Here is a 19,441-nt window from a genome sequence, read left to right as displayed (position 1 = left end):
GCAACAAACCATACCACGGGCGGGGATAGAACCCGCGATCAGAGTCTCAAAACTCCAGACCGTTGCGTTAGCCACTGGACCAGCAATCGTGTCATTACTATTTCGTGAGTCATGTTCCCGGCAACGCCAGAAATTTGATGGCATAAGATAAGATTTCGTTCGGATTTTTAACCCTGGAGGGTTAGCCACCCAGGATAACCCAAGAAAGTCAGTGCGTCATCGAGGACTGTCTAACTTATTTCCATTGGGGTCCTCAATCTTGTCCCCCAGGATGCGACCCACACCAGTCGACTAACACCCAGGTACCTATTTGCTGCTAGGTGAACAGGACAACAGGTGTAAGGAAACGTGTCGAAATGTTTCCACCCGCCGGGAATCGAACCCGGTCCCTCCGTGTGTGAAGCGGGAGCTTTAGCCATCCATGGTTAGCAATATAAGTATGGGGAATTATAATTAGCTGCTAACATGCAGACTGGGGAGATAGCCATGAGTGTCATGACTAAGACTCGAACCCATGAAATAACCTCCACAACAATCAAGAGTTTGGTATACCATTTGAAAGATTTCTATATTCACTGAAGTGTAACACTTAAGAATGATAATTATACAAATCGGTACTGGGAGAAAAATGAGCAAGCAGGACACCTGAGTGACATGAAGCAATATGTCAAACGTGTGGAGTGCTTAGTGGGCTTAAAAGATCCAGTCTTATTAGTTGGAAAGTGTGCTGTTGATAGCACTGAATACGAAGACAAGTGTATCAGAGCAAGCTGTTTGGCTCTAAACATTGTCCTAATAAAAGTTTGTTCTGCTACCTCTAAAATACGGGGATCGTTTATTTGCCATGTTCATAATGTGATTGGTTGAGTGACGAAATCTAGAATCTGGAAGCTTTCTCCATGCAGAACCTGCGCAGTATCTCCCCAGCCTTGTCAGGATTAGACTAAAGTGTTCAGATTCATTCAGCCACGACTTCCTTGGATGAACTCGCGACCACAGTGAGAATAATTGTTTATTAGGTAAATTTTTTACGTATGTGCCTTAGTCCATGTGATGAGAGTAGAAACGCCCTTGTTACACATAGCATTAGCAGTGTTTACTACAATGGACGGTAACCTGGTGAGGGCTGGGGCAGCAGCCAGCGTAGGTTCGAACCTTTCGTTTGTGTGTTAATATTTGGGTCCTTACCAAGGTTGAAAAAGTGTGAGAGAGAGAGACAGCGCAGTAGAGATATCGTAAATCTTGGAGGTTGCTGTGGCATCAGGAGCAAGGAGGGGCGAGTCTCGTCACCGCCGCCGCCACCACCACCTTCAACAGGTGTGGCTGGGGCAGGTAAGGAAAACGGGTTGTGGTGTACGTGAGAAGACTGATCCTGGTGGTGGCGGCGCTGGTGAAACTACCCAAGAGCTGACTAGATGGAGAGAGAAGGGTATGAAGGAGGGATGGAATGAGACCGGTAAGGAGAGAAGGGTGTGAAGAAGGAAGAGGAGATGGAGTTAATGAAGGGAAGGACAAGGAAGGGGACAACGGAGTGAATAGAAAAGAGTATTGAAGTAGGCGAACATGTGTTTGGATGATTTAGAGAAATAATAGGTAGAGAGAATTGTAGGACATAGGAAGGAAAGGAGGGGCTGGGAAAGAAAAGAGGAATAAAGATGAATGAAGGACCTGGGAAGCAATGGGAGAAAAGGTGATGGTGAATTTTGAACGAAAAGAGTATCGTAAATTGCAAACAATCGTAGAAAATAAGGAATTGGTTTAAAAAGTAAACAGAAGGGGATAGATATAAGATACATGGGAATAAAAAGAAGGGCATGGGAAGAAGGTAAAAAATACGATGTAGGTAATAATGATAGGCGAGACGAGAGGAAGAATAAGAGGTTGGGTGATAAAGGAAGCAAGAAGAATCATTGGCCATCGGCGGAATATGACCTAGATAGAGAAATCGTAAACTGAGGAAGGGGGGGGGGAGAAATTAATAGGAGAAATAGTGTGGAGAAGGAAAAAATATGGATGGTAAATAAATAGGATAAAAAGTGGAAATAAGATGGTGGCGGAGGAGGAACAGGAACAGGAACAAGGTGAAGCGGAAGAATGTGGTGGCGAAAGAGGTGAGTAGAAAGAATGAGGGGACATGAGCTAACGCGCAGGTGATGACGTGATCTTGGACACGTCAAGTCTGGGTGTTGCTGTGGGCGATACTTGATCCTTTGAGGAGCAGAACTAGGCGGACCAGACGTCAGGAGACAGCAGATACTCTGGGCGACGGGCAGAGCTCTAAGGAACCCACAAGATAAGAGTTGAGAGGGCAGCTAGACGGAATATATATATATATATATATATATATATATATATATATATATATATATATATATATATATATTTTTATATATATATTTTATATATATATATATATATATATATATATATATATATATATATATATATATATATATATATATATATTATTTATTTATTATGCATACATATACGTATTTGATGGTCCTTCAATTTACATACAAGATTGCCGTGTAGGAGTATGTCATATGCTCAAAGTTTGATAAGGAATGAAGAGAACCTATGGATTTTTTTTTATTCATCACGTATAACTTGGAGTGTGAGGTTATTAACGAATCCTGAAGACAATACACAAATAACCCGCACATAAAAGACAGAAGCTTACGACGACGTTTCGGTCCGACTTTGTCAATGGTCCAAGTCGGACCGAAACGTCGTCGTAAGCTTCTGTCTTTTATGTGCGGGTTATTTGTGTATCGTTCCAGTCACGGTATTGTGCCTTTTTGTTATTTATGAATCCTGAAGACCTTCGGGAAAGGTATGGCGGACCTGATCTCTATGGTACACATCTCCAGGCACATATATATACATGACGATAATAATAATATTTAAATAACCTTAGTAGTGGTTAGCTTTCATTATAAAATTATACGTAAATAGGTTTATCTTCCACAGTGCATCTCTCTCACAAAGTTTGCAAAGAATTAAGGATGAAAGTTCCAAAAAGTGTTCAAACTAATTGTTGTACTACCTCAGCTCATATAAGAGCCTGGCTGCATCATACCTTTGAAGATTTAGTCTCGCAGCCCGGCCATGGACCAGGTTCGTCTGGTGCTTGCCTGATCAACCAGGCTGTTGCTGCTGGAGGCCCGCTTCCCCACATATTCATCACAGCCTGGTTGATCTGGCACCTGGTGAAGATACTTGTCCAGTGTTCTCTTGAAGGCTTCTACACTTGTTCCAGCCGTGTTTTTGATATCTTCTGGTAAGATGTTGAATAGTCTGGGTCCCCGGATGTTGATACAGTGTTCCCTTATTGTCCCCACGGCACCCCTGCTCCTCACTGGGTTTATCATATGCTTTATTAGTAATAATATAAAGATGCACAATTTATTGGGTAATAGCGACTTACTTTAAAGGGAAAATATTCTCCAGATGTAAGTTAGAGGAGGAATGAATAATAGCATATGCAAAAAATGTCATTAGAAAGTGAATTTAATGATGGCTGAAAGCTTTGTGTATTCTGTTGTCCCCAAACTGAGTCATGTGAGGATAAACTATGAACTTTGACATGTCAAATGTGGCAGGCACTGCTAAAGGAACATTTCCAACCAGACAAGGTCAGAGCTCACGATTAGTTTGCCTTGCGTGCTCCTCTCCATCTTGTCGAGAAGTTGCAAGTTGGGATGGGAGGCCAAGTCATTCAAGAGAGCGGTGTGCCTAGTACAGTTATTTTTTGCTTTGGCATCACTGCTGTCGAACAAATGTGAGCTGCGACCTAACAGGGTAACGGTTTTAGCTGCTTTACTTGTTTCGTTTACCTAAGGTTTTTCAGTCGTTGAATGCTTTAAAGTTTACATGATACTCACGAGATCCCCATCGTTATCATCATCGGTATTTTCCCCAGTAACAAATATAACCTGTCATCATTTTTTTTATTAACCTAGGAGTAGTAGTAATTATTATTCGCTAAAAAAAGTGTTTAACACGTATGCCTCTAAGCAGTAGGACGTATCTCTTTTTATATAATTAAAAGTTAGGAATAGTCATCTGCGTAGGCATTGAATTAAATAGATACATGAAGTAGACATTCAAACTGAAATGACCAACCACACTCCACTGTAGGACGCTGGCACTGCTGGAGTGCCTCTCGGCGATATGGCGCCACTGCCTCCTGGTGAAGCTGCTGCACTCGCTAGGAGTCTTCTGGCTCCATTCTCTCCCTGCTGACACCAGCGACGGTTATGTCAGTGCAACAACATAACTGATTTTGTTGCCACAACCCCTCAAGGAAGGTTCCTTGATGTTGGTGAGGGACTCTTGATTTAGGGAATTGGATCTGTGCTCCAGTTCCCCGAATTAAGCCTGAATGCCTTCCACATCCCCCCCCCCCAGGCTCTGTATAATCCTCCGGGTTTAGCGCTTCCCCCTTGATTATAATAATAAAATATGTTGCCAAATAGTAGAGGGTCAAAGGATTACATGTAATCATTCCTGAAATCTTAATAACGGTTACACAACGATTGATATACAAATATAATTTATTTCTAATTCTCCCTCCCTCCCTCTCTCATAAAGCCTGCATCAAACTGACAAAGGCGACCATTACCACTATTTTTCCATCATATTCACAGCTACCTGCATGATCGCTACCAATGGAACTTATCACCATCATCCTCACTGTTTAACACCAGCACTGCCACCAACGCTAGAACTAACACCAGCACTATCACTGTCATCACTGTAGGTTTAGCAATTCTTTTTTATTATAATAATAATAATAATAATAATCACTGCAATCACTTCCGTTATCCTCGCCACCAGAACCATTACAGTAATCATCACCACTAAACAAGGACCCCCAGTAGAAATAAGTGGCTTCGTCTTGATTTTTTTGGGGGGTTATCCTAGGTTAAACAAATAACCTGCACATAAGAGAGGAGCTTACGATGACGTTTCGGTCCGACTTGGACCGAGTCGGACCGAAACGTCGTCGTAAGCTCTCCTCTTCTATGTGCGGGTTATTTATGTATTGTTCCAGTCACGGTATTGTGCCTTTTTTTGTTATTTATCCTAGGTTATTCACACACACATTACCATGTATGATAATCAGTCGCCTAAATTTGTGTAACTGTACTTATGTGTACCTGTACCTAAATAAATTTATTAAACACTATTACTCGTCGCCACTGCCATCGCCGCCACTACCATCGCCACCACTATCATCGCCGCCACTGCCATCGCCGCCGCCACTGCCATCGCCGCCACTGCCATCACCGCCACCACCTTCATAAATGCATATGACAGCGTGTTTAAGACGCACTAAGGTTGCGATTTAATGTAACAATATGCATTTTTTATACCCGAAACATATATAATAAACACATTTTTATGAACCCTTCATCAGGTCTGGTACTCAAGAAGTTAGTTAAAGCAGCAACAATGAACTTGTCAGAATCAAGACCTAAATTATAGCCGTCACCAGTGCCTGGAGCAGCTTTTTTTTTTTTTTTTTTTTTTTGTAAGGGTAAGACCAAAGCATATTATATGTTTATCACTGTGGACGAAGATCAGAAAGGCAGCAACTATAGAAGTGTTTTTCATAATATAAATAAAGATTGTGCGACAGTGTTGATGGGTAGAAAATTCCCGTCCATGATAGTGTCTAACCATCAATTATAATAATAACTGGCAGGATTAGTGTCACTATAAATCGCAAAACCATACTGGCAAATAATATCCTGAACAACTAAATTTGTTAGGTTTTGCCCCAAGAGGCGAGAGAACATATCGTCATAATAACTACATTACAGCCTATGTAGATGATAGGCGATCCTAATTTCATCTTTGGCTGTTTCAGAATACAAACATGATAATTAAGGATTTGCATAGTTTTACCATATACGCAGTGCTGGTGACGCCGCGTGCTCCAGCTGTGAGGATCTTGCTGTAGGCTTTTCACCTTGGACATGCTCTAAATGGTTTGCAACCTATAAACATCATCTCCAGTAGTGCACGGTATATTTATTTAATTTGTATAAAAAAATCGTGCAGACTATTATTTATATATATATATATATATATATATATATATATATATATATATATATATATATATATATATATATATATAATTTTCTCATACGTTTAAGGATATATTTTTTTCATTTATGTTAATGTAAAAATTAATAATTTTGTACCAAAAGAATCTTAGAAAACTTACCTAACCTTATTATAACAAGCGCAATTTAATTTAGCCTAATCCAACTGAATATATTTTAGATAACTTGACGGTAATTTAATAATAAACACAATAAAATATATTTTTTTCCTTAGGTTCAGAATGATTTTTGCGAAATTATTGCATACAAAAATTTTCGCTTGCCTCGTTCGTCAAGAAAAGCGTTGCTATTAATGCCACAATCTCGAGTTATATATATATATATATATAATAAACGTCATACAGGTAATTTGCTCACATAATATAAATAATAATTCACATGTTTATTACGATAATGTTTGTAATAATTGTTTATGATTGATGAATACATTTATTACGAGCCCCCCCCCCCTCAGTCTAAATGCCAACTAAACTCTTGTGTATAGTAATGTTGGTAAAATCACCGAAAATGTTAGGTTGCACATATCCTTTTATCTTTCGTGTGTATACTGTACTCGCAGACAAAATTTTACGTCGTAAATTATTATTTATGCTCCTTGACATGTAGCCAAGGATTCTGTTCACCTTATTGCGAGCACTTATGCATTATTGTCTTCGTTTTATTATATTATAATCACGGGGAAGCGCTAAACCCGTAGGATTATACAGTGCCTGTGGGGGAGGGGGAATGAAAGGTATTCAGGGAACTGGAGCACAGATCCAATTCCCTAGATCAAGAGCCCCTCACCAGTGTCAAGGAACCTCTCTTGAGTGGTGTCTTGGTTTTAGATTACTGTTAACCAGAACTCCCAAATGCTTTTCGCAATCAGTAATATTAAGATCTTCTTTATTTAGTTTATATGTGGCATAATTATTTTCTTGTCCTATGTTTAGAACTTTGCATTTGTTTGTATCAAACTGCATCTGCAACTTCTCCGACCACTGCATCAGTTTTCAAATCTTCCTGGAGTGCTCTTATGTCCTTATCAGAATGAATTAGGCGACCTATTTTGGTGTCATCAGCAAACTTGCTTATGTCGCTATTTATTCCCTCATCAGTGTCGTTTGTATAAATTGTGAACAACAAAGGGCACAACACTGACTCCTGTGGAATACCACTCATGATGCTCCCCCTCTGTGATTTCTCCCCATTTATGCAAACTCTCTGCTGCCTGTCAACCACGCCTCTACCCAGGAAAAAATTTCTCCTATTCCGTGTGCCTTAATTCTCCTCAATAGTCTTTGATGTGGAACTCGATCAAAAGCCTTACTGAAGTCCATATACACAATATCGTATTCATTATCATGATCTACCTCCTCAAATACCTTGGTGAAAAAAGTAAATTCGTAAGGCAGGAACGCCTCTTTATAAAACTGTGCTGAGATTCATTAATCAATTTATGCCATTCAAGATGGCTACGAATTGCCTCCCCTCAAGGAAGGTTCCTTGATGTTGGTGAGGGGCTCTTGATTTAGGGAATTGGATCTGTGCTCCAGTTCCCCGAATTAAGCCTGAATGCCTTCCACATCCCCCCCCCCAGGCGCTGTATAATCCTCCGGGTTTAGCGCTTCCCCTTGATTATAATAATAATAATAATAATACGAATTGCCTCGGCAATTCTTGATTCCATAAATTTTCCAACTATGGAGGTAAGGCTTATTGGTCTATAGTTCGAAGCTATGAACCTGTCACCTGCTTTGTAAATAGGTATCACATTTGCCATTTTCCACTTGTCTGGCACTATGCCAGTTTGTAGTGATGTTGAAAAGACTAGCCAAGGGTTTGCTAAGCTCCTCTTTACATTCTAGTACATGAATTGAAGCATGCTCTAATCCTAGCCTTATTAAAATTCTGGCAAGGCAATGATGGTGAATGTTTCTTTCTTCGGGTCGTTCTACTTTGGTGGGAGACGGCCAGTGTGGTTTTAAAAAATAATATTGCTACACGGGAATTATCACAGGTCAGAAAATGTCATCAATAACTATGAGTGATTCAGGTTTAAAAGTTGAAAGAGAATGCAGACAAGAGCAAAGTGATGAGTGTAAGAAGAGAGAATCTAGGAAATGAAAGAATGGGTATCATGTGAAAGGAGTTTTGAGAAAGTGAATGTATGTGGTTAGATATTTGCGAATGAATGTATCTGGAGTTTACCTGGAGAGAGTTTCGGGGGTCAACGCCCCCGCGGCCCGGTCTGTGACCAGGCCTCCTGGTGGATCAGCGCCTGATCAACCAGGCTGTTGCTGCTGGCTGCACGCAAACCAACGTACGAGCCACAGCCCGGCTGATCAGGAACTGACTTTAGGTGCTTGTCCAGTGCCAGCTTGAAGACTGCCAGGGGTCTGTTGGTAATCCCCCTTATGTATGCTGGGAGGCAGTTGAACAGTCTCGGGCCCCTGACACTTATTGTATGGTCTCTTAACGTGCTAGTGACACCCCTGCTTTTCATTGGGGGGATGGTACATCGTCTGCCAAGTCTTTTGCTTTCGTAGTGAGTGATTTTCGTGTGCAAGTTCGGTACTAGTCCCTCTAGGATTTTCCAGGTGTATATAATCATGTATCTCTCCCTCCTGCGTTCCAGGGAATACAGGTTTAGAAACCTCAAGCGCTCCCAGTAATTGAGGTGTTTTATCTCCGTTATGCGCGCCGTGAAAGTTCTCTGTACATTTTCTAGGTCGGCAATTTCACCTGCCTTGAAAGGTGCTGTTAGAGTGCAGCAATATTCCAGCCTAGATAGAACAAGTGACCTGAAGAGTGTCATCATGGGCAGATGGGTCTACAAAGGGTGAGGCAAATCACAGAATAGATAAGAAAGTAGCAAGAGATGTTCATTTTTGTCTCGCATTATACGAGGCAGTGTACATATGTATTTATAATGCTGTGTTACATTTTTCCCTTCTTGTTCCTCATTATACAAAGTGCATTGCAGGTGGAAGAGCGACGCGTCATACGGACGGGTGAGCCGGTGGTTCGCCATTTTCTCAGCCTATGGATGGGGCCTTGCCCTCCTCCTCACCTCTCTCGCCATCGCCAGGGACTTCTCTGAAGAGCTCGACGGGTCAGGCCTTCCTAAACCCAACTTCGGCCAAGCCAGATGCTGGTTCTCAGGTGAGTCGCTGTCTCGTTAGCTGATGTAGTGCTAGGTAATGTCCCCACAGGTTGATATACAACTGATGTCCCATCCATGGGTACAAAAAATAACATTTACAGCTAAACAGGCTGTAAAAAGTAAACAGAATAGTAATTGAGAATGCATATATTGGCCTAATCTTCTCAAGTGGCTGTTAGCAGTTTAAGTATCTACAACTGTGCTTTGAATGTCGCATGTGGTGTAGGAACATGATGCTGTTTAGAAGAATTAAAGTAGCAGAATTTTAATAGTGTAATAATTTCTTTGTAATGATAAGATGAAATGAGAATTTCACCATTTAGTCTCTTCAACAGATCACTACAAGCTAGTATCGTACCGGAAAAGCAGGGGATAGACCCTGGGCTTAAAATTATAGATCAGTCAATCAATCAATCAAGTTTCTTCTCTATAAGGATTACAATGCGGGGTTTACAGATTTTGGTTATTGTGTGGTTTACATGTAATAAAATACTAATTACAGAGGGGGCCACTAGGACATCTAGCATGGCTAGGCATTTCGGGCAGACTTACATTAATTCTTAACTCTAAATCATTATAAATTATGGAGTAAGTTGGTATTATGACTAAGTACCTAAATACTAGTTTGTGAGTTTAGCAATGTGAATGCTTTTGTTTTGGCACAATACATAGTTTCTGTATTGGAGTATCACAGGCAAACTTATGACTAGTTAGGATTTATTATTTTAAAATTAAGATTCGTATTTCTGTGCTTATAGTCAAATGGGTGAGTGATTGTAAGTGTGAACCACCAGGTGGTTTTCATGTGGTTAGTTGACGGGGTGTATCAGGGAGATATGATGTTGTCTAACGGTAGTTTTGAAGGTGATGAATGTGTCTGCAGTTCTAGAGTTTTCGGCCTAACCTCAACTGTCAGAAACTGATGGAATCAAGAATTCCTCATTCAGTTTGAAGCCACCGTGAAGGATAAAATCTGATCAAAGGATCTCGGCACAGTTTTATGAAAGGCGTTCTTGCCTTGCGAATTTACTGACTTTTTTTACTAAGGTATTCAAAGCAGTAGACCAAGATAAAGAATATTATTTGCACTTACTGTTTACCTGGAGTTTACCTGGAGAGAGTTCCGGGGGTCAACGCCCCCGCGGCCCGGTCTGAGACCAGGCCTCCTGGTGGATCAGAGCCTGATCAACCAGGCTGTTGCTGCTGGCTGCACGCAAACCAACATACGAGCCACAGCCCGGCTGATCCGGAACTGACTTTAGGTGCTTGTCCAGTGCCAGCTTGAAGACTGCCAGGGGTCTGTTGGTAATCCCCCTTATGTGTGCTGGGAGGCAGTTGAACAGTCTCGGGCCCCTGACACTTATTGTATGGTCTCTTAACGTGCTAGTGACACCCCTGCTTTTCATTGGGGGGATGGTGCATCGTCTGCCAAGTCTTTTGCTTTCGTAGTGGGTGATTTTCGTGTGCAAGTTCGGTACTAGTCCCTCTAGGATTTTCCAGGTGTATATAATCATGTATCTCTCCCTCCTGCGTTCCAGGGAATACAGGTTTAGGAACCTCAAGCGCTCCCAATAATTGAGGTGTTTTATCTCCGTTATGCGCGCCGTGAAAGTTCTCTGTACATTTTCTAGGTCGGCAATTTCACCTGCCTTGAAAGGTGCTGTTAGTGTGCAGCAATATTCCAGCCTAGATAGAACAAGTGACCTGAAGAGTGTCATCATGGGCTTGGCCTCCCTAGTTTTGAAGGTTCTCATTATCCATCCTGTCATTTTTCTAGCAGATGCGATTGATACAATGTTATGGTCCTTGAAGGTGAGATCCTCCGACATGATCACTCCCAGGTCTTTGACGTTGGTGTTTCGCTCTATTTTGTGGCCAGAATTTGTTTTGTACTCTGATGAAGATTTAATTTCCTCATGTTTACCATATCTGAGTAATTGAAATTTCTCATCGTTGAACTTCATATTGTTTTCTGCAGCCCACTGAAAGATTTGGTTGATGTCTGCCTGGAGCTTTGCAGTGTCTGCAATGGAAGACACTGTCATGCAGATTCGGGTGTCATCTGCAAAGGAAGACACGGTGCTGTGGCTGACATCCTTGTCTATGTCGGATATAAGGATGAGGAACAAGATGGGAGCGAGTACTGTGCCTTGTGGAACAGAGCTTTTCACCGTAGCTGCCTCGGACTTTACTCTGTTGACGACTACTCTCTGTGTTCTGTTAGTGAGGAAATTATAGATCCATCGACCGACTTTTCCTGTTATTCCTTTAGCACGCATTTTGTGCGCTGTTACGCCATGGTCACACTTGTCGAAGGCTTTTGCAAAGTCTGTATATATTACATCTGCATTCTTTTTGTCTTCTAGTGCATTTAGGACCTTGTCGTAGTGGTCCAATAGTTGAGACAGACAGGAGCGACCTGTTCTAAACCCATGTTGCCCTGGGTTGTGTAACTGATGGGTTTCTAGATGCGTGGTGATCTTGCTTCTTAGGACCCTTTCAAAGATTTTTATGATATGGGATGTTAGTGCTATTGGTCTGTAGTTCTTTGCTGTTGCTTTACTGCCCCCTTTGTGGAGTGGGGCTATGTCTGTTGTTTTTAGTAACTGTGGGACGACCCCCGTGTCCATGCTCCCTCTCCATAGGATGGAAAAGGCTCGTGATAGGGGCTTCTTGCAGTTCTTGATGAACACAGAGTTCCATGAGTCTGGCCCTGGGGCAGAGTGCATGGGCATGTCATTTATCGCTTGTTCGAAGTCATTTGGCGTCAGGATAACATCGGATAGGCTTGTGTTAATCAAATTTTGTGGCTCTCTCATAAAAAATTCATTTTGATCTTCGACTCTCAGTCTGGTTAGCGGCTTGCTAAAAACTGAGTCATATTGGGACTTGAGTAGCTCACTCATTTCCTTGTTGTCATCTGTGTAGGACCCATCTTGTTTAAGTAGGGGCCCAATACTGGACGTTGTTCTCGATTTTGATTTGGCATAGGAGAAGAAATACTTTGGGTTTCTTTCGATTTCATTTATGGCTTTTAGTTCTTCCCGCGATTCCTGACTCCTAAAGGATTCTTTTAGCTTAAGTTCGATGCTTGCTATTTCTCTGACCAGTGTCTCCCTACGCATTTCAGATATATTGACCTCTTTTAGCCGCTCTGTTATTCTTTTCCGTCGCCTGTAAAGGGAGCGCCTGTCTCTTTCTGTTTTACATCTACTCCTCCTTTTTCTTAGAGGAATAAGCCTTGTGCATACATCGAGTGCTACCGAGTTAATCTGTTCTAGGCATAAGTTGGGGTCTGTGTTGCTTAGTATATCTTCCCAGCTTATATCGGTTAGGACTTGGTTTACTTGGTCCCACTTTATGTTTTTGTTATTGAAGTTGAATTTGGTGAATGCTCCCTCGTGACTAATCTCATTATGTCGGTCTGGGGCTCCGCACATACATGACTGAACCTCAATTATGTTGTGATCTGAGTATATTGTTTTTGATATGGTGATATTTCTTATCAGATCATCATTGTTAGTGAAGATGAGGTCTAGTGTATTCTCCAGTCTAGTAGGCTCTATTATTTGCTGGTTTAAATTGAATTTTGTGCAGAGATTTAAAAGCTCGCGTGAGTGTGAGTTTTCATCAGAGCTGCCTCCTGGTGTTATTACTGCAACAATATTATTTGCTATATTCCTCCATTTTAGGTGCCTTAAGTTGAAATTCCCCAGGAGCAAGATGTTGGGTGCAGGAGCTGGAAGGTTTTCCAGACAGTGGTCAATTTTTAACAGCTGTTCCTGGAATTGCTGGGATGTTGCATCCGGAGGCTTGTAGACTATCACAATGACTAGGTTTTGGTTCTCGACCTTTACTGCTAAAACTTCCACTACATCATTTGAGGCATTTAGCAGTTCTGTGCAAACAGGTGACTCTGCAATGTACAGGCCAACCCCCCCCTTTTGCCTGTTCACTCTGTCACATCTGTATAGGTTGTAACCTGGGATCCATATTTCGTTGTCCAAGTGATCCTTTATGTGGGTCTCAGTGAAAGCCGCGAACATTGCCTTTGCCTCTGCAAGCAGTCCACGGATGAAAGGTATTTTGTTGTTTGTTGCTGGCTTTAGACCCTGTATATTTGCAAAGAAGAATGTTATCGGACTGGTGGTATTGTTGGTACTGGGGGGGGATTTTTTTTTCCGGCATTAGTATCTGTATCTGTTGGTTTGGAGTGGAGGCCATCGACTGTGGTTCCACTCCAGGAATGACTGGATTTGGTGTACGATTTCTGCCATTTCCTGCCAGTTTTTTTTCCTTCCTGGCACTAAAAAACCTCTCCCTCTTGAGTGGCTGTGGCTACCCAGGTTTTCCCATGGCCTGGATGTTTTGTATCTTTTTGTCCCCTTTAGATGGTATGCCTGGCAATTTAAGTTATAGCACAGTCTTTCCTGTACTGAAGAGGTACACAGTTCAGGGTGAAAAAGCTTACAGGAAGGGAGTTTGCATTTTCCTGTTGTCATATGGGCATGGCATTTCCTAGGGTGGTCATAGTTGCACGTCCCATCTGTTTTTCCAGATTTCCCATGCCAGCAGATACCGAGTGCATAGTATGTGCACAGGCTTGGTTTCCGTTTGCCTTGGGTTTCTGTGACTGTATTCCCTGTTGGTGCATGTTTCCCTGTCTTACTTCTATCCTCCCTAGCACCAACAATGGAGCTCCCACCATTTGTTTTTGGTAATATATCCTCACTATTGCTAGTGGAGTCCTCTTGTTTGCTATTTCCTGCGGTATTTCTAGTTTGCAATATTGGTTTTATCTTATCTTTGACTACACTTGTTTCCCTACTATGGCTCCTGTCCCCTATGAGGTCATTCATATGTATTCCTTCCTGCGTATAATACCCGACTACCTGGACAAAATCTCCAGCTTCACCATTACTGTCTCCCAGGACAGCATCTCCAGCTTCCCCATTACTGTCTCCCAGGACAGCATCTCCAGCTTCACCATTACTGTCTCCCAGGACAGCACCTCCAGCTTCACCATTACTGTCTCCCAGGACAGCACCTCCAGCTTCCCCATTACTGTCTCCCAGGACAGCACTATCAGCCCCCCATTTACTGACTACCAGGACATCATCTCCAGCCTTACAGTTTCTGACTACATGGCCAGTATCAAGGGCAGTACCATTCAGCCCGGACTTTTTATGTTCCCATCTGTTGTAGAAAGCTTCCAGGTTTTCTATGAAAGCAGCTTTGATGTTGACCTCTTTTAATACCCTTGTGATTTTAGTCCACAGATTTATCTCATTTGGGCATACCCAAAAACACTTCCCTGTTTTAATACTGCTTGTAGCTAGTTCTTGGATATCTGCACAAGGGGCGTGACACGAATTTCCACAGAAATGACAATTTATGCATGTGGAAGCCCGTTTGTTTGACTGACCACAGACTACACACAGCTTCATAATGATTTGAATGGTTGATTTACTGCAATTCTACTAGCAACCTCTTGAATATTCTATTAATAACCTGCTAGGTGGTGCACAACGAAACCGTTTGAAACCAGTCCAGTGTTGAAACCAGTTTGTGTTACCAATATATTTCTTCCCCCAGTAATTGTAACCAAAATTGTCATTCCGATTCTGCAGTACTACCCTTCATATTGATACAGTACGTACATAAATCTTTGCATTCAAACTTGAACTTCAACCATACAAGGAGGTACTTGTGCCTCCTCCCATGGGAGACTTACGTCTCGAGACACTCCCCAGATAGGGAGCCAAGGCCGGGTCACCACTACTTGGAAAAGACCCGGGCCGGGAGAATACCGGCGAATAAAAAAACAAAACAAAACAAAAAAAAAACATACAATCTGCCCAAAATGTTTCGCATAATCAGGGGCATTCCACATCACCTACTTTTGTTAAATGCTACCTACTTTTTGAAACAAAATTTCACTAATATTTTTTTATGGGGTGGGCAGTTAAGCCAATTGAAGGCCACTGTCAAGTGAACGAAAGCTCCAGAGTACGGGTCAACGTTATCACAAAGACCTGGGTGAAAAGAATTCACCTCTTTTCCCAGATAAACAAGATACCTTTCCCTCCCTCCCAAAATATAGACTACAAAAAAAAAAATATCCTAATTATCGACCTGAGTCATGTTCGGCAAAATAAGATTTTAAACAGATTGACAGATAATTATAAAATGCAAATAGAGTATGAATATTAATCCCTCTCCCCTCCAGCTGTCACCATGTAGAGATCGGTGGTAATACATTATGACATGGGCAATGAGTAGATCGACGTGGTGCAGTTGTATGAATAACTTATTTATTCATGTTAGTGGGGGAACGCTAAACCTGTAGGGGTCATACAGCTCTTGGGGAAATTGGCTGCAATCAGGTTCGTTTCAAAGAAGGGGAGGTCAGGTTCAGTTCCTTGGTTCCAGAGCTTCTTACCGACGTCAAGGAAACTTCTCTTTGGGGGTGAATGACTTGGCTGTAGCTCTTATATAAACGGATATTGTGGGGGTGTTGGGTGTGGTGTTGTCATTGCTAGCTTTTGTGTTCATAGTGAAATTTTATAATAGGGTAACAACAAAATGTTGTGTCAAACCTGCTAAATAAGAAAACGTGTGGTTGTAGTACTGTCCATGCTACTTAAAGTAGGAAGAAAGATATGGCTATAAAATAAAGACGTAATAATTCTCTCATACCATCTAATTCCTTGTTGATATCACAAACATCCCTGACAGCGCATTTTACTTCTAAGCACTTTCTTCAAAATACAAGAAACTATCTTCCTCAAATTACTTTCTCTCTCCAAGTACAATTCCCCTCAAGGAAGGTTCCTTGATGTTGGTGAGGGGCTCTTGATTTAGGGAATTGGATCTGTGCTCCAGTTCCCCGAATTAAGCCTGAATGCCTTCCACATCCCCCCCCCCCCCAGGCGCTGTATAATCCTCCGGGTTTAGCGCTTCCCCCTTGATTATAATAATAATAATCTACAAGTACAATGAACTTGGACGCGCGCGCACTGCAATTTTATCACCTTTTCGCTACACCCTTACCACTGAACCATCCTTTCCAGCTTAGCCAGTGACGGTGGTTACCTTTATTGGGTGATTATTGTACGTAATTCTCATCTTCATTGTACTTAACTACCTCTTCTTTATTGCTGTTGTAATAAGTTTTGTTATTTAAATGATATTTGTACTTATTCATGATACCTTCACCATTTTGGTTATACGAGTATAATTTAATTTCAACCACTCTTAAGTCTGCGAAATGTTTTGCGTAACTATGGGCTTTGCCATGTTTGAAAACATATATTATTCAATCCCTTTATACAGTGTATCAAATTGGTAAATAAAAATGACTGTCGGGGGCGACTGTTGGCCATCTCCCACATTCCCATAATTACTTCCTCAACCGTATGCGCCTCGACTAAAATTAGATTTTTGTTTTTATTGTGAGCCTGATTTTCACAGATGCGTCAAAATACGAGGCTGTTTCATTTCCATATTGAAGACCTAGGATAGCTTGTTAATAACATGTACTACTTGTTAACACAATGAGCCAGCTGGTCCTACTTATGGTTACGTTCTCACATTTATCTGTCCACAGGTGATGACGCCCTTATCATCTTCTTCTATGGCCCTACCTCTGTTGTGCTAGGCCTCAATGTAGTGCTATTCTGTGCCTCAGCCTACAAGCTCTGCTCTCTGAACAAAAGTTCAGAAGCCAGGATGTTCCAGTGAGTAACAACTGTTTTGTATCTTTTGAGTCTTCTACCCTTCAGACTGAACTCTTTGCTGTACTCCTTACATTCAAATGTGTCCCTGTATCTAAAGTGACTCAGTAGGCAACACACTCAGTTCACATACTAAGTGTTCGATCCCTGGCATGGGTGGAAACGTTTGGCATGTTTCCCTCATTGCTGTCCCTGTTCACCTAGGTGTCGATCAACACCTGGGTGTTAGGTAGGCGTCGACCAACACCTGGGCATTAAGGTAGGCGTCGACCAACACCTGGGCATTAGGCACCGACCAACACCTGGGCGTTAGGTAGGCGTCGACCAACACCTGGGCGTTAAGGTAGGCGTCGACCAACACCTGGGCGTTAAGGTAGGCGTCGACAACACCTGGGCGTTAAGGTAGGCGTCGACAACACCTGGGCGTTAAGGTAGGCGTCGACCAACACCTGGGCGTTAAGGTAGGCGTCGACCAACACCTGGGCGTTAAGGTAGGCGTCGACCAACATCTGGGCGTCAGATAGGCGTCGACCAACACCTGGGCGTCAGGTAAGCGTCGACCAACACCTGGGCGTTAGGTAGGCGTCGACCAACACCTGGGCGTTAGGCATCGACTAACACCTGGGTGTTAGTCGACTGTCGTGGGTCGCATCCTCTGGGATGGTAGTATACCGTAGGTAGGGCTGGGCTTCGAAATGAGCTAAGATAGCAGCTCTTAGCCTGTAAAATTGATTTGTGTAACCCAAAAAAAAAAAAATGCTCTTAATTCTCGGAGCATCAGTTGCGGCATGTTTGTGTCAAAAGCCAGACACAGGTATGCTAGGACTGTAGACAGTGGAGTAGAGTACATCTGTGGGTTCCACCTTACATTGATCTTCAGAAGCATGACAGAATTGATTGATTACAATCTTGGGCTGTCAGCAGTTTGAGAACAATAATACGAAAATAACATAAAATGAACTCTACTGACTCTAGACAGAGGGAGAGACACCAATTAGAAAAATTGTCACCATTCTGTCATGCAGGAGCCACTTGTCTGGTGCATCCAGCACAATCAGCAAACTCTTGGATGTAACTACCGCTAGGTTCCAGCTGTGCTACAGTATCTATGAGAGGCTATCACCATCACCAGCTGATGTAAACAACTAAATGTGAACTTTGTCATATAGACCTTTCTCACACCTTGCATCATTATGTGCTGGAATGCAATGAAATCAAAGGATTCAGAAACAACTTTCTCACATTTTCAAGAAATATCTGTGTTTTATCGACAGTGGAATATTAACAACCATTCTGGAAAAATACACTGAGTTTTCCTATTGCTTATAACTCATAACCTCTTAAACTTGTCTAAATTCAACCATACCGTGCTAAAATATGAGATAATATAAATAATTTAATGCCATATATTGTTCCAGTCATGATATTGTGCCTTTTTGTTCTTTACACTAAAATTCTTGAGACTTAATTCTTCATCTTTCAACAAACCAGCCGTATCCCACTGAGGCAGGGTGACCCAAAAGGAAAAGCAAAAGTTTCTCCTTTTAAATATAGTAATACAGTGGAACCTCTGCTGATGAGTGCCCGCTATGCGAGTTTTTCAGGATAAAGCTGTCGCTCCGTCCAAAATTCAGGTTGCGAGCTTCCCCCTCGAGGGACGTTCCTTGATGCTGGTGAGGGGCTCATGGTCTAGGAAATTGTATCTGTGCTCCAGTTCCATAAATTAAGCCTGAATACCTTCCATCCCCTCCCCCCTCACAGGCTGTATAATCCTATGGGTTTAGTGCTTCCCCATTATAATACATATTATTATATATTAATAATTTTTTTTTAACAAGTCGGCCGTCTCCCACCGAGGCAGGATTGTAGATTTTAGATTTTGCCACCGAAGTGGCTAGTTTATTGTGCACCCCATATCCATCCTGTGGACGGTAGCGCGAGAGCATATGGATACACAAAAGGCCTAGGAACTAGGCCCCAAAGGGTTAACAGGAATGCATATGGATTTATATCTACATATCTATAGTTCACCTATCTGTTACAAGCAAATTTAGGAAATTTGCTTAGTATATCTGGTATCTTATTTTCATTAATAAGATATCTTGACATGTCACATAGGTTATTATACTGTCTGTCTCTGTATTCCTCAATAAGTGGACAATTAAGCACATAGTGTTCAAGAGAGTGACCATATGCCTGATCACATAATTTACATTTAGTTTGATCATCATCTGTGTGTCTCCCAAACTGCCAGAAGTACTTGTAACCAAGCCTAAGCCTGGCCACTACAACATCAGTCAGTCTGTTCACATTGCAAGTTGCTCCATAAACATACTTATCTACGTTCATGTTATCATAGTGGGTTATAGATCTACTCAGGCTTCTAACTGCATTCCTATAACAATCATTTTCATTATTTA

At 41.9% G+C, this 19,441-nt stretch overlaps 1 protein-coding gene across 3 annotated transcripts in view; it reads left to right on the top strand.

Annotated features, from left to right (window-relative positions):
- LOC128695390 (G-protein coupled receptor Mth2-like) overlaps positions 1–19,441 on the top strand; it is a 149,494-nt gene that overhangs the window by 88,434 nt on the left and 41,619 nt on the right. For all 3 annotated transcript variants that reach the window (XM_070084858.1, XM_070084860.1, XM_070084859.1), the window contains exons 7-8: positions 9,106–9,284; positions 16,895–17,024. In XM_070084858.1, the coding sequence (XP_069940959.1) occupies positions 9,106–9,284; positions 16,895–17,024 (309 nt within the window). The remainder of the gene's footprint in view (positions 1–9,105; positions 9,285–16,894; positions 17,025–19,441) is intronic.

This window comes from Cherax quadricarinatus, chromosome 14 (genome assembly GCF_038502225.1).
Source record: "Cherax quadricarinatus isolate ZL_2023a chromosome 14, ASM3850222v1, whole genome shotgun sequence".
NCBI classification, from domain to species: domain Eukaryota; kingdom Metazoa; phylum Arthropoda; class Malacostraca; order Decapoda; family Parastacidae; genus Cherax; species Cherax quadricarinatus.
This window is presented reverse-complemented; position numbering and strand designations above follow the sequence as displayed.